This window comes from Nicotiana attenuata, chromosome 8 (genome assembly GCF_001879085.1).
Source record: "Nicotiana attenuata strain UT chromosome 8, NIATTr2, whole genome shotgun sequence".
Lineage (NCBI taxonomy): Eukaryota > Viridiplantae > Streptophyta > Magnoliopsida > Solanales > Solanaceae > Nicotiana > Nicotiana attenuata.
The window spans coordinates 26978656-27000594 of NC_031996.1; the positions used below are offsets into that span (position 1 = coordinate 26978656).

General features: G+C 39.7%; 1 protein-coding gene across 1 annotated transcript; it reads right to left on the reverse strand.

The window, feature by feature from the left end:
* LOC109231592 lies at positions 17078–21649 on the reverse strand. The gene is made up of 2 exons (XM_019397242.1): positions 21207–21649; positions 17078–17393 (listed from the first exon to the last, which is right to left on the reverse strand). Exons 1-2 carry the CDS (start codon positions 21647–21649, stop codon positions 17078–17080), a joined length of 759 nt encoding a protein of 252 aa, XP_019252787.1.

The window sequence follows — 21939 nt, forward strand, 5'->3', positions numbered from 1 at the left end:
CACATGTGCAAGTGTTGGAGCACACATGTGGGACCGCAGATGCGGGTTAGGAGGAGCAAGTGGAATCCGCACCTGCGATGGTTTTTCCACAGGTGTACCATTTCGATGTGTTTCAATTCCTTCGAACAAGAGAGGTTTGATGCTTTTGAATCCATTGTATTAATTCCACTTCCTACTCACGGTATGCTCTTTATGATCTCGGCTTATGATTCAATTGCCATGTATTTAGCTAATGAGCCTCAAAGTTTATGTTTTTATGTGATCGCAGCATCAAAAAGAATGTCTGAATTTTCTACGGAAGCCGGCTCGAAATATTTGATCTTAGGTGCATTTCCCTCGGCATCGCAGAAGCGGGTGTTTTGACCGCAGATGCAGTTTTGCTGGGCAGAACCTATAAATTGAACCTTCGCTGATTTTGCCCATTTCCACCATTTCTGAAGACGGGATTAGAGCTTTTGGGGTGATTTTGAAGAGGGATTCATACTTGAGCCCTAATACTCGTTTATGTGGTGATTTTCTGCTGTTTAATCATGTAATTATTGATGATTAGGGGTTAAAATGAGGGGTTAGGGCTTGGAATTTTGGAGAATTTGATTGAGGATTTGAGGGGCCAAATGGAGTTGGATTTTGATAAATCTCGAGACATGGGCCGGGGGGGGGGGGGGGGGTTTAATTGGATGTTAGGATTTGTGCCTAATTTGATAGTTTTTCTTGTGGAATTCATTTCATTAGCGCATATTGATGGTATTGTTCTGGTTGTGAATAGATTCAGAGCGATTGGAGGCCGAGTAGAGGAGCAAGAGCATCGCAGAGTAGAGATGTGACCGATTTGAGGTAAGTAACGATTGTAAATATGGTCCTGAGAGTATGAAACCCATGATTTTTGTATCGTTTTACTATTTTGAGGTCACGCACATGCTAGGTGACGCGCGTGTGGGCTTGCACCGTTGGAGATTTTGACTTGGTCCGTCCCATAGCAACTATAAAGTTGCATATTTGGTTGAAACTATATGATACTTATGTGTTTTAGAAAGAGTTTCTGTAAATTGGGCTGAATGCCATGGTTGGGCCTTATGCCAGAGCTGTTTGGACCCTTAAGGGCCTTTTTCTTGCTATCCTCTCACTGTTTTCGATTGAAAATCTATACTCAGTTATGTTATACTTATTGATTTCATAACTCAGTCTTTATTACTCTATTTTGATACATATAAATGTTGTTTTGGGCTGAGTACCATGTTTACTGAGAGCCCGGGTGGCTTGAGAGGTTTATGACTTAGTGAGGCCGAGGGCTTGATTTGTGAGGATATTATGGGATCGGGCTGCACGCCGCAGCATGTTGTTACTGATTCATAATTGAGTGAGGCCAAGGACCTTATTGATTTATGCCACGAGTTAGCGCTTGGGCTAAAGGAGCCCCTCCGGAGTCTGCACACCCCTAGTGAGCGCAGGTACCTACTAAGTACGAGTGCCTGAAGGGTTGTATATGAGTGACGGTGAGGTATGCTCGAGGGGTTGTATATGAGTGGTAGTGAGGTATGCCCGAGGGGCTTTATACGAGTGACTGTGAGGTTGGCCCGAGATGCTGTATATGAGTGATGTTTTGCCCGAGGGGCTGCTTATGAGTGATGTTTTGCCCGATGGGCTGTTTATGATTCCGTCATTTTTCTCAGTGTTGCATTGAGCCTCTGTTTGAGAAATATTGAAAAATATCTTCAAATAATTTTACTGAAACTGAGTTTAATCGAAATGATTTGATTCAAATTCTGCTTTTAAAAGCCTGTTGTATTTTTACTGAGATTTCATGATATGAACTTTATATGCTTTATTGCTCGTCACTACTTCTCAGCCTTTATTTACTTTGATTACTTACTGAGTTGGCGTACTCACATTACCCCCTGCACCTTGTGTGCAGATTCAGGTATTTCTGGACCCAGTAGCGGGTGTTGATTGTTCAGTTGCAGATCCATCGGAGTTAGCAAGGTAGATGTCTAGCGATGGCAGCTCTGCTTTCCTCCATCTTCATTTTCCCTTAGTTGTTTTCAGTTATTTCCAGACTATGTTAGTCTCGATATTATCAGATGGTTGTAGTAGATGCTCATGACTAGTGACACCCGATGTCGGGCTTTCTTTTCCGCACTTTTGTTTTGATTTACACTCCTTATGAAGGTTTTATATTAAATAGCTTTGGGAGTTATCTTGAAAATGAAAATCCCGTTTTGTTTTGGTAATGTGTCGGCTTGCCTAGTACCACGATAAGCGCCATCACGACAGGGTTGGTTTTTGGATTGGTTTTTAGGTCGTGACAGACACGAGTGTGATAACATCATACAAACTCGCTCACTCGCTGAAATCATCAAAATAACAACAGATATCGAGAATCTATCATTGAAACTCAAGATTTTTCAAAGTATAAAACTCATTTTCCAATTTCCACATAACCTGCCAAAATGCTCTCGGGTCTCCCGGGCCCCATCCAAACATGCATACAAGTTCAAAAATATCATACAAACCTACTGGAATCATCAAAATACCGACCCGTGGTCGTTTACAACCAATATTGTCCGTAGTCAACCCAAACCTCATTTTAAGTCAAAAGTCACGTTTTGTTCTCTCAAAATTTCGCGTTAAATCTCTCCGAAAAATGACACGTATCACGCACGCAAGTCATATAACATCAAATGAAGTTATGAGAGGTCTTGGAACACAAAGATTAAGGCTAGTACTCAAAATGACCTATCAGATCGTCACATATTGTTTGGTTATATATTTAATTGAATTTTTTAAGTTGATTCTCAAAAATATTTGAAAATAAATTTTAAATTTGAAAAAGTGAGGTGTATGCTACAATATATTTTCAAGAAAAATGCATGTTCAACTGTAATATCGATTTTCAACGACCTTTTTTCAACTTAATTTATAAAAACTAGTATTTTTCTTAAATCTCACATTATCAAATGTCCAAACTCCTACATAAACTAAAGTTTTATAAACAAACTCATAATACAAAAGTACGCTTTACCGTACAGTGTTGTTTAAAAGCTTCACTATTACAAAAGAATATAGAATAACAAAACGGGATGCTCAATCCACTTTCATTTTCCACACCTCTAAAAAAGATGTCAGTAATCTGTATTTGCAAAGTAATTTTAGAAATAAAATAACATAAAAATAAAAATGTAGAAGAAAAAAAATTTAATCCATCCTACTGAATCTGCAATATTTTCTTAAGGAACTTAATCCCCTCCTAGTACCTGAGGTTGTGGATTATTTCCTCCCAGAATAGAAAGGATTACACACTTGTGTAGCAGTACTTCAAACACCAGTCTTATAACAAACACAATGATCGGTAGCAAATCACACTTAGTGTTGCTTTCTTTCCGTTAAAACAATGCAGAAAAAAGAAAGAGAATTCAAAATTTCGTAAGGAAAATCTGAGGGAATGACCTGGTATTTATAGCCAATAGGTTGTGTTCAAACGAAGAGGTGCAACTCTTTAGTATGACTGTTCCCGTAAACCAACCATTACGTAAATGGTTAATTACGCAAAACAAAATGGAAAAATCAAACACAGAGGAAAATTAATTTTTCATTACAAAAACGACTAATTTGGATTAAAATAATATTACGTTAATCTTAACATTAACAAATAAATTGGTCCAAAATATTAATCAATTAATTGACTATGGACAATGTCCCTTTGTCAAGGAGGGAAATCCGAATATTTCATTTTTTCCTCTATTTCTTACTCACACTATTTTAAGCTACTACAAGCTTAAACCCAACAAATGACAACGATAGCAAACATAAAAATAGATATACAATCATGATACTCAGTATAATCACAAATCAATAAAATAGATATTATCTGATAATTATTTACATTATTTTATGTCAAAATCAAGTAGTTCTAAACAAAACATTAGGTACCCCATAGTTTCGGAAGTAAGAAAATGAAAAAGACGAAGAAAGAAAACTCTTTAAATCATAAAAAAGATGTTCAAGCATAAGCAAAGTTTTGCAACCCTAACTTTGTATGAATCTAAGCTATTGCTCCGTATGCTTAAATAAAAAAATATAAAAAATATGGATCGGAGTATTAAGAGCTCGTTTGGACATAATTTTTTTTTCCTTTTTTCAATTTTTTTTTTTTAAAATAGTGTTTGGTTATCAAAATCTTACAATTTTTCCGATCTCACTTGAAAATGCATTTTCGAATTTGAAAAACTGGTGAGAACCAGTTTTTCAATTGAAAATGAGAAGGTTGCTAGTTGCAAAATATATTGAAAAAAAAGACATCCAAATATGTTGCAAAAATAATAACCAAACACAACTTCATCTTCAATTCAAATTTTAGTGAAATTTCAAATTTAAAAAAAATAATAATTTGGAATTCATGTCCAAACGCCTACTAAGTAATTTCGATTTTCAAATTCCAATTAAAAAACCAAAAGTTGTAATTCGCCATTCAAACCCAAACTGAAGAACCAAAAATTAATCCAAAAACCCCCAAATATTTTAATTATATTTTATTTTTAAGATTTATCCGAATAATGCACATATCAGATTTGTCTAAATGTCTATATATCGCATCAAGATGTCTAGAAAAACCCATTTCCACCTATTGAAGAAAGAACAATTGGAGTACTGAAATTATTTATATCGATTCGACCGATCGTTTTGACTTTTAGCGTTCATTCGGTTTTTTGAGACTTTGAGTAGCTTGGGATTGATTTGGAAGAATGATTTTCGTTTTAGAAGCTTTAAGTTGGAAGAGTTGAACAAGGTTTGACTTTTGGGTAAACGGACTCGGAATCGGGTTTAAATTATTCCAGTAAGATTGAATGATGATTTTGGACATGTCCACAAAGTTTGATTAAATTATGATGAGTTTTGGATAAGTTTGGGTTGTATGGTGATTGTTTTCGGTTTCGACGTCGATTTGAGCATAAAGGTTACCATATTGAGCAAACGGTCTTTGATTCGTATTTCGACTAAATTATTATATCCATATCGTAATTTGAAATCATAGCAACTAAAATCATCAAGTTTCGACATCGTATGATGAACTTATGGTCATTTTACTAAGAATTGGGTTGCCAGATTTTTCAGATTAATTTCGAAATTACTACTAAATTCGTATTTAAAAATTTGCATTATTTTCAAATATTGAAACCTACATATCTCTTTTATTATAAGGTCAAATGGAGTGATTCAAAAGTCTAACTTGACTAGAATTTCATGAGAAATCCATTGAATGCATCAAAAGCGAGTTTCGGGATCATTTGGCACAAGAAACGAGGTAGAACAGCTGGGCATTTTTGGCTATTAATATTGTTGGAGTTTTTCTCATCTTGAAAGTTTGGGATTGGAAGAACTCGAGGATGTTTTTCATGTTTTTTCCATATGGGATAAGGTCTAAACCATAACCTAAGTCTTTCCCTTTGATTCATTCCCTTGGTTTAAGGTTTTAAGCTTAAATCCATGATTTTAATTGAAACCCCATTTAATTCTTTAAATAAAGATCTAGGGTTATGTCCTAAATTTTAAAAATTAAAAATGAGTAAGAGGCGTGTATTTTCCAATTCCTTTTGGGGTTTTGTTCTTCTACATTAGTGGAACAACATACTCGAATTTTGCGAGTTTTGTAGGAGCATTTCGGGAGATATGGGACCCAACTATTGTGGGTTGGACTCTTGGGTTATGAACACTCGAGAGCGATATTTTGGCGAATCGGTTGAGTTATCGGATTCCAATTGAGTTGGTTTTCGTTCGTGTGAGCTTGTATTGGTTCGTGCTATGCTCAGGTAAGTTTGGAGTTGGAATCCAAGGCGAGCTCGACATTGACTTTTTGGAAAAAATGTAAAGATCATAGCTTTATTTATTGTAATTGATTTCTCTTGCACTGTTTGATGTTATTAAGTCATTTTAGCTTTGGGCCGTGTTTTGGCGAATTTTAGGGGAAAACCTATTTCAGACGGCTGAGTTGGCCTAGTTGAGGTAAGTATCTTGCCTAATTTTGTGTGGGGGAAACTACCCCTTAGGATTTGGGTTAATTCTGCTATTTGTGTTATGTAAAAGTCATGTACGCAAGGTGACGAGTGGGTACACGGGCTATATGTGGTATTTTAGCGGTTTAGATTATCTAGACTCTTTCCACGCCTTTAATTGAATTGTCATAACATGTCATATCTCTCATTGTTAATATACTCTTACATGCTCTATTTGACGTTGTTAGCACTTGTTCTACCTCTTACTTGTTATTTTGCTCTTATATGCTTTATTTGAAGTTATTTCCTTTCTTATTGTATTATTACCTCATAATTGTTGAATCACTTTTAATTGAAGTTGTTATTTCGTGGAATATCACCTTGTTGAGTTATTGATGTTGAAGTTGTAATAGCCGTCACATTGAGGCGAAGTTGTTATTTGTTGAGATACCTTTCCTTGCTGAGCATTCTCATTCATTTTGTTCTTGTTGAAATTCTTGTATACGTTGCGGTTGAACCATAGGCTATATGTTGTGGAAATATTAGTGTTGTTGACTTTGTGACAAGTTGTGGCATATGGGCACTTGTGGTGTGAGTTGTGATGTGTTGTGATATTGATACGCATGTGGTGGTATCGGGCTAGGGGTTGATACGCATGTGGTGAGATAAGGTGGGCTTGTAAGCGTGTTACTAGTAGGGGAACTACTTGAAGCCACGTGGTGAGATAAGACGGGATAAAACGCGTGAGCTATTTCTGAAAAAAAATGATTTTCAAGACTAAATATAAGGCTCACGCGGTGAGATAAGGAAATATTGTGATTGAAATTGTGAAATATGAATACGAGGTTGTACCTCAGTTGTGATTTTCATTGTGTATTCCATGATTGAACAACTTGTTGATTTGAACGGTCATTATTCTTCCTTCAATCATTCATCCGTATTTTGATTATATTTGGTTATTCGTTGTTATCTTGATGTTGGAATGATTGTGGTTTCTTGTGTGAGTCATGCATTCTACGTGGTTTGTTGTGTTGCTTTAACATGTCAATCTGTGCCTCCGTTATAACTTGGTGAATTGATTGTCAATCTGAATTTAATTGCGTGGAGTCACTATATCATATTCTGTTGAGTTGTTGGTAACATAATGGTTTAAATAAAAAAAATTGTTAACATGCATTATTCTATGTGCCTCTTAAGATAGAACTCGTTATCTCACTCGATGTGTCACGACCCGGAATTCCCACCGTCGGGACAATGATGGCGCCTAACATTTCACTCGCTAGGCAAGCCAACATTAGAATAATTTATTTCTTTTGACAGTTTAAATAATAAAATTAAGAGAGAACTGAAATAACTTAACTAATCTAAAGTATAAATGCGGAAGCTAAACCAGTCAAACATCTACTACAAATCCCTGAACCTGGTGTCACAAGTGCACGAGCTACTAGAATAGTACATACAAAGGTCTGAAATAACGTAAAGCTGTCTGAAAAGAAGATACGCAGCTAAACAAAAACAGGAAGGGGACTTCAGGAGCTGCGGTCGCTGAGCAGTTGTACCTCAAGTCTCCACACGCTGTCCAATCCGAGCTCTCTAGTAGCTGCCGTTAGAACCGACTCCAAAATCTGCACAATGTGCAGAGTGTAGTATCAGTACAACCGACCACATGTGCTGGTAAGTGCCGAGCCTAACCTCGACGAAGTAGTGACGAGGCTAAGGCAGGTCACCTACACTACAACCTGTACGCAGTGTACAATATTGATAGAAAATGGCAATATTGAACATAATTAAACAGCCAACTAAAAATAGTAACCACAACCTCAAGATTAAACCAGTGTCGCTCAGAATTACCAATCTTTAACAATTCAAATAAAAATACCGGAAACCAACGCAGCTCAAGAAATGGAAACAAATAGGTTGTTGCGGCGCGCAACCCGATCCCACCAGACAACACATAATCCTCCAAAAGGGACCTGTATAATAAAGAAATCTACACGAGTAATACTACACAACGAGACCAATCCAGAAATTGACAATTAGAAGGTGCAAGTAAGTCAACTTAAACAAATAGCAGGGAGTCATTAAACTTTGGAAGAACTAACATCATGAACCGGAGAAGATATTGAATAACAAGTAGCAATTAAGCATGGAAAGCATATAACAGTTAAGACAGGAAAAGAAATAATTAAGGAAAAGCGGTGAATCAGGAAAACAGATAATTCGGCGGCGTATAAGCACTCGTCACCTCGCATATACGCCGCTCACATGAGAATCACGTAGCACATAGTCCGAGGGTTCCTAATTCCCTCAAGTCAAGGTTAGACACAACACTTACCTCACTCTGCAGTCAATTCAAAGCTCTACCGGGGCTTTTCCCCTAGAATTCGCCTCCAAACCACTCGTATCTAGCCATAATTAACTCAATAACATCAAATATTTCTAAAGGAATCAACTACAATGCATTAATTTAGATTTTCCAAACTTTCCCCCTAAAGTCCAAAATCAACTCCAGGCCCGCTTGGTCAAACCCCGAGGTTCGGACCAAAATCCATTTACCCATTCACCCCCGACCCTGACTATGTAAGTTATTTCGAACTCCGACCTTAATTCGAGGTCTAAATTTCAATTATACAAAAATCCCTAATTCTACCCAAACCCCTAATTTCCACCATGAAAGTCCTAGATTGTAGGTTAAAGATTTGTGAAATGTAATAAAAGATTGAAAGAAGATGGGTTAGAATCACTTACCAATGTTTCGGAGAAGAAATGGTCTTTGCAAAATCGCCTATAGGGTTCTTGTTTTTGAAGTTTCGAAGAATGAGGAAAATTCCCGTCTAATTAAAGTTTTACCAGCTGCAGATGTCGCAAATGCGATACCATGTTCACATTTCGAGCATTGCAAATGCGAGAAAGTGGTCGCAATTCTGAACTCCTCTCAGAACAAGAGTGATCGCATTTGCGATAAAGCGGTTGCAAATGCAAACCCTGACTGTTTCGTACTTTTGTTCCTCTCTCAAAGTCACATCCCCCTATCCAAAATAGGTTTAGGTTGGCTTTTATATGAGTTGGGGCGTATTGGGGTCAAAATAACTGAGTCCTAGTCGGAACAGGACAACTTCACGTCTCGAGCGTCCAGGGCAGCATGGGGTGCTGGCCTTGGAACTCAAACTCTTCAGCTTCTGCAAATTGCGCCACAGGCAGTGCTCCCCGCTGTCTGTGGCCCTCAAATTCCACTTTTTGCCTTTTCTTCCCAATTTCGCTCCAATTCACGCCATTTCGCCCTAAATTGCATTTGAATGATTCCAACAAATAGAAATACCACAAATTAGCACGAATCATCATATTATACATCTCAAAACTTCGACATGAGCAAAATATGAGGCGATATATATCAAAATATGAATAAATTAAGCTGATTATCAACACCCCACACTTAGACTCTTGCTTGTCCTCGAGCAATAGAACTATATTAACACCCCATTTCATACTTATCATTATGAAAGAGAACTTCACGATTTATTCAATCAAACACCCTACCTTTGGACTATGATCGATATTGGCAATTAAGCATGAACACACGAATTTTACATTCTTCCCGTTTTTAAACTAGCCCAAGTATATACAATGCTATTCAACCAACTCAAGCAACCTCTCCACAACCACCTTACCTCAAGAGATGACTCGTTACCACTAAGCATCCTCAACTTACGTACTCACCCAACCAAAGAAAGTGTGCAACTTCGCCAATCCGTCATGAGACCAAGTGCCCTCACCACAAACAAAAGAGTGAATATCCAAGTATTCGACACATTCAAATATGTCATTGAATATAAATTAAGGACATCACACAATTGAACAACATTCACTCACTCTCACAAAGAGTTCATATGCATCCCGTGGTCGTACAATAAGCTTGCCCATAGTGTACATCTCTACTAATCTAAGCTAGCCAAATATATGATCAATTAGGACTTTAGGTATAGTGTCTAACCCTCCTAAGCACTTTAATACACTACACTCACCAATCAAGCAAAAAATTTTTTTTCAACTCATTCACTTGTCATACACCATGTATAACATAGCCCTTTTTTTCAATTAAGCACCTCTATGGTTTCATTAGCACGAGTGAGAAGGATCAGGAGGTGTGTGTCTTTATACATTATTTGAACTTTTATTTGCTTTTTCTTGCAAAATTTTCCTCGTTTTTTTTCTTTTCTTTTTCTTCACACAAGCCATACATTGAAGTTCATAAGCTAGTGACCTTTATTCACAATTTTAGTGCATTCTTAAGGGCCCTTCCATGGTTCCACTCAAAAGTTACTGCCCAATCTCTCTGCTTACTTCTTTTAGCGACTAAGTGCCTTATGAGGTAAAGGTTCAACAATCTCGAATTAAGAACAAAGTAGGAGTACGGTTTGTAATGTGGGTGCTAAGGAAACGGTCAATAGGCTCAAAGGGGCTAGCAACGGTAAAATTTTATTGTCAGTGACAACCACCTTTATTGTCAAGCAATAAACGCCTACGTCGTCTCCTAAACTAGCACAACTAATGATTTCGCGTTGATTAACACACGGGGCAAGTTCTAGACTACACAAGATAGCACAGAATATCAACAATCCTTACCCACACTTGGCACTTGACTCACTCAAGACGGTTCTATGCGACTCTCAAGTCAAGAAAGCATAGCAAGTTGAGAATTTCAAGCAACAATGCACTAGGTGGCATACAAGTCAATCAACTAAGAAAAATGCGTCACAGAGTAGGCTACTTACTCTACTTGATGTTACAATTCAAATCAAATATGCAGAAAGACAGAGTGCCTGCCATGACTTAACTTGCCAATAGCAAAACATGTCAAGGTATCTCCAAGCACCTTAGTTTTCTCCCTTATCCTACTCCTAAAAAAAATAAAACAAAACACCCGGTTCGAGCTACTCCCTTGGAAAAGAACCGGCGTCCAAAGAAAAACCAAGGGATACTACCTGACTATCCTAAAAAAAACAAAAGAAAATCTTTTTTGTATTTTCAATCGGACTTTAATCCCTCAAGAAAATTGTCCAACAGATCCATCGTCGGGAAAAGTCCAAGCTTTTTCTGATTTTTTATTTTTATTTTTTTTAATCAAGCTAATTAGACTATGTTAGTCTTAAACTAAGCTAAAAGGTAATTAAAAAACAAAACAACAACACTAAAAAAAATATTATACAATTACAATCCAAGGAGCATTCCCCCAGCCCACACTTAAATAATGCATAGTCCCTGATGCATAATAAATTCGAAATAGTGTAAGGTGAAAAGAAAGAACTCCCTGCTAGTCGGAGGCTGCCTCCTCAGGATGCCCACCAGCTACGGCAATGGGCTCATCATCACCACCTAAGTGTACCAAAGCCATTGGTCCCGTAACTTCATCATCATCCGCATAACTTCATCATCATCCGTATCCTCATCATCCGATCCCTTGTGAGTGTTTTCATCCTCAGACGGATGTATGGGACTGCCTGGTGCTATGCGAAACATCTCCTTAGAAGAAGTGGAGAGATCAATCCGCAATTGCATGTGCTCCTCATTTGACACCCCTATCCTGCTCATTATAACATTGAGGGAATTGTAAAGATACCTATTGAAATTTTCATCCTGCTCATTCCTAGAAGCCTGGGTGAGCTTGGATGTGGACTCTAGCAGGGATGTGATGTCTAACAATGCTGTGGGTGCCTCCACAACCTCATCATAGCCAAGGTACTCCGATACCCCACGAGACAGCATGTACCGTGTCAGGATGTTTCCAAAAAGAACCTCTTGATCCTCCCTCCAAAACGGGTGCAGGCCATTTCTCCAAGCATGAGGTCACCCATATTTAGGGGATGCTCGGTCATCAGGAAGTAGATCATGCACACCCGAGCTCGAGTTCACTCGTTGTTATGCTCAACGGGCGTTAATCTAGCCTGTACAAAGTTTTGCCATACCTTAGTCGTCTTGTTGAAGTCGAACCGGAGCATTTCAAGGTGAACATCTTCCTTAGTCCGCGTCGACTTCGCATTAGAATCAACTCCACAAAGTGTTTGACGTATTGCTTAGTAGCGTGGACTTTTGACGAACATTCGAAGCCTTCGTGGATTAGGGCTATCAACTCCCAAAAAGCGACAGAAGGCTTCCCTATCCATTGGAATTTCCTTTCCTCTGACCCATGACTCGTCCTTTTTTGCGTTCTAATTGGCATATAACTCTCTTACCACGCTTAGATTTGAAGGTTCCGGATATTCGAGGAGCTTATCCATATTCTTTTCTACCAATCTGGAAAGTACATATGGGAAGTTCCGTTCTAAGACCTTTACATTAATCCCCATTTTGGGAGACATATCTCCCATGTGGAACAAATGTGTCATCCCATTTGATGGCATCATCTCGCACTAGTTCCACCCAAGGCCGTGATTGCTTCGTAGACCCACTAGAACCTTGCTTTCCCTTAACTTTCCAGGAAGAACCCTCACCTTGCTTGCTTTTTTTGGGAGGGGCAGCAGTAGTGGAGGACTTCCCCACCCCTTTTCCTTTGGCGGCACTATCACGAGCCATAGCAACCTACACACAATAAACACAAAGATGAGAGTGAATCAAGAAATTTTGCCTTAGGTCATCGTGAGGGGCAAAGAGGACCCCCCCCCCCCCCACTTAATATCGAAGGCTATGCATAATCGACCCACAATATTGGTTCAACATGCACCAATGTGTCATCACAAGGCTATAGTTACTCAAGACTTCCCTATGCCATACAATTCAAGTAGTCTAACATGGCCGTAACTAAACTATGGTGCAAGCATACCAAAGCTAAAGTTTACATCAATACACTAATATAGTACACTAACTACGACTTACAAGAGTTTACAGCAAGATACAACACCCCCAAACACCCCACACTTCGCCCCAATGTCATATACAACTACACTCGGCTACTCATAATTCACCGGTGTTCAATTTACTCTCTTAGGCGTTTTAGCAAACACCTTGTGGGCATCAATTTTGCTTCTTTTATTTCAACAATGGTAGAACAAGGTGGCCCTCCCAAATTTACATGAAATAGAGGGAATTAAAGTTTACTACTTCAAACACAAATTCACAACCAAATTTTGCACCATATTTCGTGTACAATAAAGCCACCCACAATAACATCAAAGTATGTTTAAGAGACAAAGATGATTGGGGATTGTTGGAGAAAGAAGACTACACATACACTAAGAAAATCCCAAAATACAAGAAAAGAGATAACAAGAAGAACATACCTTTGAGTCTTGGGATTAAGGTGAGCAAGAAAATTTTTGGAGAGAGGGCACAAAGAAAACAAGGCAGAAGAAGAAGAAAAGATCAACACTTTAGGCGTGAGAGTGAAAGGGGGTTTTGCGCTTTAGCTATTTTAATTTAGGTGGGGGATGAGTTTGGGTAATTGTGTATGGGTTAGGTTGTGTGTGTATATGGGTAATTGGGTAGGGTTATGTTGGTTTGGTATTTTAAATAAACAAAGAAACAAAATTAAGAAAATAAAAAATATACTTACCTGACCCACTAGCCCAGTACCCCACGCTAGGGCTGGCGTTGGGTTTTCTTCACCTACTGGATAGTGCGCCCCAGGAAGCGTGGGGCGCTGGCCTGGGCGCTCATTTCGCTCTTTTTTTTTTCATTTTTTGTTAGAATCTCAACTACTCGAACACTAAATACATACGTCACACACACCCCACACCATTCTCACCTAAGATTATTGAACTACAAAGAAAACAACAAAATTAGTCTACTCAAACTAGAAGAGAATAAAAACTAAACAACGAAAGCAATAAAAATTGGGTTGCCTCCCAACGAGCGCCTAATTTAACGTCGCGGCACGACTCAACACATTTTTAAGCATCGGCCAAGTCCACCGAGGTCTTGTGACGTGCAATGTCACCACCCCAATAATGTTTTATTCTCTGGCGATTTACCAAGAAGGTACCACTTGAGCTCGTATCACGCAGTTCCACTGCTCCATGAGGCCTCATACTTACCACAACAAAAGGACCTGCCCAACGTGACTTAAGCTTTTCGGGGAAAAGCTTCAACCTCGAATTGAACAAGAGAACTTCTTGACACAGCTCAAACTCTCGATGTTGGATGTGCTTGTCATGCAACCTTTTCGTCGTTTCTTTACATAATTTTGCATTTTCATATGCGTGCAGTTGAAACTCATCAAGCTTGTTGAGTTGTAGCAACCTCTTCTCACCAGCTAACTCCATATCCATATTCAGATTTTAATTGCCCAATAGGCTTTATGTTCAAGCTTGACAGGAAAGTGGCACGCCTTCCCATAAACTAACTTATACAAATAAGTACCTATGAGAGTCTTGTATGCAGTTGGATATGCCCATAATGCGTCATCCAGCTTCCCGGCCCAGTCTTTTCTATTTCCACTTACTCTTTTCTCCAAAATCTGCTTTACCTCTCTGTTGGAAACTTCCACTTGACCACTCGTTTGTGGGTGATAGGCAGTGGAAACTATGTGCCTAACTCCATACTTTGCAAGAACATTATTCAGCAATTTGTTACAGAAGTGAGTTCCTCTATCACTTATCAATACTCTTGGAGTCCCAAACCGTGTGAAGATGTGCTTCTTTACAAAGCTTACCACTACCTTTGCGTCATTAGTAGGAAGACCAATAGCCTCCACCCACTTAGAAACATAGTCGACCTCCACCAAGATGTACCTATGACCATTAGGGTATGGGAACGGTTCCATGTAGTCGATCCCCCAAACATCAAAAATCTCTACTGCTAGAATGTTTTGCACAGGCATCTCGTGCTTCTTCGTGATTGTTCCGGTTCTTTGGCACCTGTCAAACTTTTTAACAAAGGCATTTGCGTCCTTAAACAGTTTTTGCCAATAAAAACATGATTTTACCCATTTTTTGGCGGTTTTATCCCCACCGTGATGACCTCCGTATGGCGAAGCATGGCAGTCATGTAGTATTGCATTCATCTCTTCCTCAGGGACATATCCTCGTACCAACTGATCTGCGCATTACCTATATAGAAATGGCTCATCCCACATGTAGAGCCTCACATCATGTAGGAACCTTCTTCTACTATCGGGCGTCAATTCTAGTGGTGTCACCCCACTTGCAAAATAAAATTCACATAATCTGCATACCACGGGGCTTCACTTGAGGTGATTGCTAACAACTGCTCAGTAGGAAATGTTTCTTTGATTGAACCTCCTTCAGCTACATGGCTCCGATTTTCTAGTCTAGACAAGTGATCAGCCGCTTGATTCTCTGTCCCTTTTCGATCTCGGATTTCTAAGTCAAATTCTTGCAAGAAGAGGACCCAATGAATCAGCCTCGGTTTGGCATCTTTCTTTTCAAACAAGTACCTGGTAGCTGAATGATCTGTGTAGAAGATGACTTTGGTTCCCACTAGATAGGATTTGAACTTGTCAAACGCCCACACCAATGCAAACAAATCTTTTTCAGTAACTGTGTACTTCATCTGGGTTGGATTCAAAGTTTTGCTTGCTTAATAATGGAGTGAAAGATTTTATCCCTCCTTTGCCCCAAAACAGCTCTGATTGCTATGTCACTTGCTTCGCACATCAACTCAAATGGCTGCGCCCAATCTGGGGCAATGATAATTGGTGCAGTCAAAAACCTTCCCTTCAGCTCCTCAAATGCTTTCAGACAGGCATTAACAAACTTGAAGGGGACATCTTTCTCAAGAAGCCTGCACAAAGGAGAAGAAATTATTGAAAAATCTTTAATGAAACGACGATAAAAACCTGCATGGCCCAAGAAACTACGAATGCCTTTGACGAATGCTGGTGGGGAAAATTTTTCAATCGCCTCCAAACAACGTTTGGATACCTTGTGGCTAAGGACTATAGTTTCACGTACCATGAAATGGCACTTTTCCCAGTTTAGCGCCAAGTTCGTCTCTTCACACCTAGCAAGCACTTTATCAAGGTTCATTAAACAATTATCAAAAGAGCACCCAAACACAAAAAAATCATCCACGAACACTTCTACAAATCTTTCAACCATGTTAGTAAAAATAGCCATAATACACCTTTGAAAAGTCACAGGTGTATTACAGAGACCAAAGGGCATTCTGTAGAACGCATATGTGCCATAGGGACACGTAAATATGGTTTTCTCTTGGTCCTCTAGGGCTATGGAAATTTGATTATACCCCGAATAGCCATCCAGGAAACAGTAGTATTCCTGGCCAGATAATCGATCAAGCATTTGGTCAATAAAGGGGAGGGGAAAGTGGTTCTTTGGGGTGGCACTGTTCAATTTCTATAATCCATGCAAATTCTCCACCCAGTGACAGTTCTTGTGGGAATCAAGTCATTATTTTATTAACCACTACAGTCATCCCCCCTTTCTTAGGCATACATAGGATGGGACTTACCCGTTTGCAATGAAAGATTGAAAACTACAATACCTGCATCAAGCAACGTAATCAGATCTTTTCTTACTACCTCTTTCATGATTGGATTTTGGCAGCGTTGTTGCTCTACACTTGGCTTGTGTCCGTCCTCCATCAGGATTTTATGCATGTAGAAAGCTGGAAGAATGCCTCTAATGTTAGCATCGTCCACCCAATTGCTCGCTTGTGCTCACGTAGCACTCTCAACAACTTTTCTTCCTGCAATTTAGACAAGTCAAAAGAAACAATAACATGTAAAATGTCAGAACCACCCAAATAAGCATATTGAAGGTCAGGGGGCAGGGGTTTAAGCTCCTATTTTGGAGCTTCTTCAATCGACGGCTTTGGAGGAGGCCCACTTGGCCTATTTAGGGGCTCAAAGGGATGTATTCCCTGCATGTAAGCACAAGATGCATCAAGGATATGCATCATCTCTTCAACCTCATCATCAATCTCCAAGCTATCGAACAACATGAGTGCTTTCTCTAGAGAATCGTCTAGATAGACACTCATGTCAAGAAGTTGCTCATCCACTTCCACAACAGATATCATAGAGAGCTCGTCATAGTGGCGGGGATGTTGGATTTCCTTGTAGATATTAAAGACTGCTTCCTCGTCATCCACCTTCAAAATCATTTTTCCCTCTCTCACTTTAATAATTGCATCACCAATAGCCAAGAGAGTCGCCCCAATATGATTGGAACTAGTTCATCAGCCTCATAATCTAGAATAATGAAGTCCGCAGGGAAGAGGAATTTCCCAATTTGCCGCAACACATCTTCAATCACTCCCGCGATGTATGATGTGGACCTATCAGCTAGCTGCAACATCACAGTGGTTGGTCTTGGAACTCCCAGACCCAATTGCTTGAACAAGGACAAGAGCATTAGATTTATGCTCGCCCCCAAATCACAAAGAGCATGACCCACATCGATATTACCAATTCGCACAGGGATGGTGAAACTGCCATGTCACGACCCGGATTTCCCACCATCAGAGCCGTGATGGCGCCTACTCGTGGTAGCTAGGCAAGCCAACTTATTTACCTTTTCATCAATAAACAATTATATTAACATTTTGTAGCATCAATATAGAACATGAAATCTACTAAGAACAGTAGCGGAAGTCTGTCTTATAAATATGAAACAAAATGCGGAATAGTCAATAATAACCTCTACCCAAGATTTGGTGTCACATTACTCACGAACTACTAAGAATATACTAAATACAAAGGTATGAAAGAAATATATAAGCTGTCTGTCTCGAAAACAATGAGGCAACAGTCAAAACAGAGAACATAAAGAAGAGACGCCGGGACTGCGGACGCCTGCAAGGCTACCTCGGTCTCGTAAAGTGAAAGCCTGCTCCCGTACTAATGCTGCTGCTGCTCCTCAAAACCTGGACCTGTGAAGAAATTGCACAGAAGTGTAGCATCAGCACAACCGACCCCATGTGCTGGTAAGTGTCTAGCCTAACCCCGGCGAAATAGTGACGAGGCTAGACTGGACACCACATAAACCTGTGCAGTTATAAATATATAGCGAAAATCGAATACAAAGCAATTAACAATATGGGAGGGGGAAACATGCTATGGGGAGATACAATATTAACAGTATCCCAGGGTAATAAACTAAAGCAACTTAGATCCACCATAAACAAGGAATCAATACTCAATATAAACACAGGGCATCAAATAACTGTTGCGGCGTGCAACCCACTCCATAAGTACCATTGTTGCGGCGTGCAACCCGCTCCACAAATACCACTGTTGCGGCGTGCAACCCGACCCTTATCATTTATCATGTATCATTGTTGCGGCGCGCAACCCGACCCTCACATATTATTGTTGCGGCGTGCAACCCGACCCTCACATATTATTGTTGCGGCGTGCAACCCGATCCTCAATATCATTGTTGCGGCGTGCAACCCGATCCTCAATGTCATTGTTGCGGCGTGCAACCCGATCCTCAATATCATTGTTGCAGCGTGCAACCCGCTCCACCAAGATCATATTTCCTCATCCAAACCACAGTCACAAATACGGGGCAAGAGAGTAAATAAACAATAATGAAAATCTCGGCAAGGGAATACACATGACAAACAACTTAATAAATCTCAGTATCCCGGCAAGGGAGAGAAAAAAAAACCAACAACAGAATCAACAAAACGTCCGGCAAGGGAATAACCAGTAACTCTTTCCCTTTCTTTCTTTTCTTACTCCACGATATCACTGGAGCCCAAGCTCCAAGAAATTCTTATCTCATATTCCGTCACAAACAACAATATAATGACATCCCAGTGAGGGAACAAAACATTATCTCAAATATCCCGGCAAGGGAATTACTATACCCACATTAGTTCCAACATCTAACCACCACATTAGTTCCAACATCTGACCACCACAGCTATAACCAACCTATTACCACACTTGACCACCTCAGCTATATCTAACCGACTACCACACCCAACCAACCCATCTATAATTATAGTCATCATACGACACAAGGAAACATTAACCTAAGCGACCCTAGTATCCGTTAAGAACACAATGCAGAGGAATCACAACCCAACAATAGCCCGCCAAGAGGGCAACATAATGATCTCTCCTCTTTCTCTCTTTTACTTCACAATTCTTTTCACAACTCGAGCAGATGCTCCAGAGGTTCAATTATCACTTATACTTTCGCAATTCGTTCTACAACTGGAGCCGACGCTCCTCAATGAATCAAGTCATTTCATATACTTTTAATATTCGTATCACAGTTCGAGCCAATGCTCCTAGGAATCAAATTATCATATCACCATTCACATGTTATTCACAACATATAGAAATACTCCAATAAACATGAAATTCACAATCAGTTCATGATAATCACATTATAAGGACTCACGGTCATGCTAGACACTAATGTATAGATACTCGTCACCATGCCTATACATCGTACTCGATCACATAGCAATTAGCAACAAGACTCAACTCCTATTCCCTCAAGCTAGGGTTAAACCAAACACTTACCTCAAAGCCTTGAAATCCACTTAATCCTCAACTATCGCTTTACCTCGCGGTTCCACCTCCAATTCGCTCGAATCTAATCACAAATTGCTTAATTACTTTAATAAACACTATATGAAACAATTCGAATGCATAAAAATGAATTTCCCAAGTTTTTCCCAAAAATTCCAGAAATGCCCCCGGGTCCACGTGGTCAAAACTCGAGGTTCGAACCAAAATCCGGTTACCCATTCCCCCACGAGTTCAAATATATAATTTGTTTTGAAATCGGACCTCAAATCGAGGTCCAACTCCCCAATTTATGGAAAACCTAGGTTCTACCCAAAAACCCCAATTTCACCCATGAAAATCCTTGATTTCAAGTGGAAAACATGTTTAATGATGTTAAAAGTTGAAAGAATTGAGTAAAAATTAACTTACAAATGATTTGGGATGAAGTTTACTCTTGAAAAATCGCCTATGGTGTTTGGGTTTTGAAAGAATGGTGAAAACTGATGAAAATTCGACTAAGTATAAAATTTGTTGGGCCTCAGATATGGGAAATGCGAACATAGGTTTGCATTTGCGAACAAAACAGGCGTGGGAATTGCGAACATTTTAGTTCTCATTTGCGAACTTGGGTCTGGAGGCAATTTTCGCATTTGCGAAAATTACATCGCATTTGCGATGACCCCTACCTCGCATTTGCGAGCCTTTTCCCGCATTGGCGAACACAGAGGGAAAAGGGGGCTATCGGATTTGCGAAGGAAGACGTCGCATTTGCGACTGGGCGGCCCTCGCATATGCGAACATATTGTCGCATTTGCGGCCCAAGCAAAGTCTCCCCTTTTTCGCATTTGCGATCAAGTGGTCGCATTTGCGATATCGCATTTGCGATCATTTCTTCGCAAATGCGAAGACACCAGCACTGAAAATACCAGATTTTTAAAAATGAGAAAATGCAATCCGATGCCTATCCAAAACTCCCCCGAGCCCTCGGGGCTCCAAACCAAACATGCACACAACCTCAAAAACATCCCACGGACTTACTCGCGCGATCAAATTGCCAAAATAACATTATGTTCATAGAATCAAGCCTCAAAACTCGTGATTTTCTTCTAAAATTCATAAACTTCCACTTTAGATATTTAGGTCCGAAACACGTCAAATGACGTCCGATTTCGATCAAACTTTACAGAAAGCGCTTAAACAATATATAAGACTTGTTCCGGGTGTTGGAACCAAAATACGAGCCCGATACCACAGTCTTTTAATCAATTTTCATTTCCAATTTCCTTAATAATTTCAGAAAAATAATTTCACAGAAAAATTCTTTCCTCGGGCTCTAGACCTCAGAATTCGACTCCGGGCACATGCCCGAGTCCCATATTTTTCTACGGACCTTCCGGGACCGTCCAATCTCGGGTCCGGGTCCGTTTGCCAAAAATATTGACCAAAGTCAACTTTAATCATGTTAATATCAAAATTCTTCAAATTTTTCTTAGAATTCACAAATTTCAACATAAAAAATTTTTCGGCTACGCGCGCGGACTGCGCACGCAAATCGAGGCAAGTAAAAATGATGTTTTCAAGGCCTCGGAAGCACGGAACGAGTGAGGAAATAGGTGATGACCCTTTGGGTCATCACATGCCAGGATCCTTAAGCTTTTGATGAAGCTTGTTTTAGGCCCTCGAGGTGCACTCCTCAGTAAGTGCCACCGTCTTGAATTCAATCAATTTCCTATTGTGAGCCACCCACTATATCTTTTATGTACTTAACATACTTTGTAATTTCACGAAGTACATCCACCAATGGAATATTCAATTGAACGTGGCTCAACAAAGAGAGAAATTTGCTGAACATGCGATCATCATTCTTTTTCTGCAATCTCTGCGGGAAAGGTGGTGGCGGCCTTGCAGCCTCCACTGGTTCTGAACTTGCTTCATCTTTCTTTGACTCGTGTGTTCCTTTAGGAATCAACTCCCCCTCAGGTATAGGCTTGTCCTTTATCTTCTTTGGCACTTCCTCTAGTTCCCTCACGTTTTTGAGTGTAACTGTATTAACTTTACGGTTCTTCTCTATATCACTGGGAAGAGCACCTGCAGGTCTCGTATTTTGATTCACTCCTAACTGCCCCATTTGCCTCTCAAGATTTCTGAAATTGGTCCCGGGCTGTTGATCGTCAAGCAACAACTTCTTCAACAAATCATTTGTACTCTCTTCCATTTATTGGGGTGGCTTCTAAGGTTGATTGAAATTTCCTTGGGGCCTAAAGTGATTCTGATTTTGCTGATTTCCACCCCATGAGAAGTTAGGATGATTCTTCCAATTTGGATTGTAAGTGTTCCTATATTGTGCATGCTGATTCATCGGACCTCTGCTCTATTTCCCCACATAGTATATAGATTCAGGATTCGTGGGGCACATGTCACTCGTATGACTGTCACCACATAGTTCGTAGCAAATAGACATTTGTTGTACATGTTCCATGTGTTGTGTTTGTTGCATTGTCATTC

What these genes read in the sequence shown, in the direction of transcription:
- LOC109231592 (XM_019397242.1), bottom strand. Translation starts at nt 21,649, where the DNA reads ATGGAAGAGAGTACAAATGATTTGTTGAAGAAGTTGTTGCTTGACGAT. An exon ending in GTACTTCGTGAAATTACAAA is followed by an intron (nt 17,394 to 21,206) that starts GTATGTTAAGTA and finishes GTGACATGGCAG; the next exon opens with TTTCACCATCCCTGTGCGAA.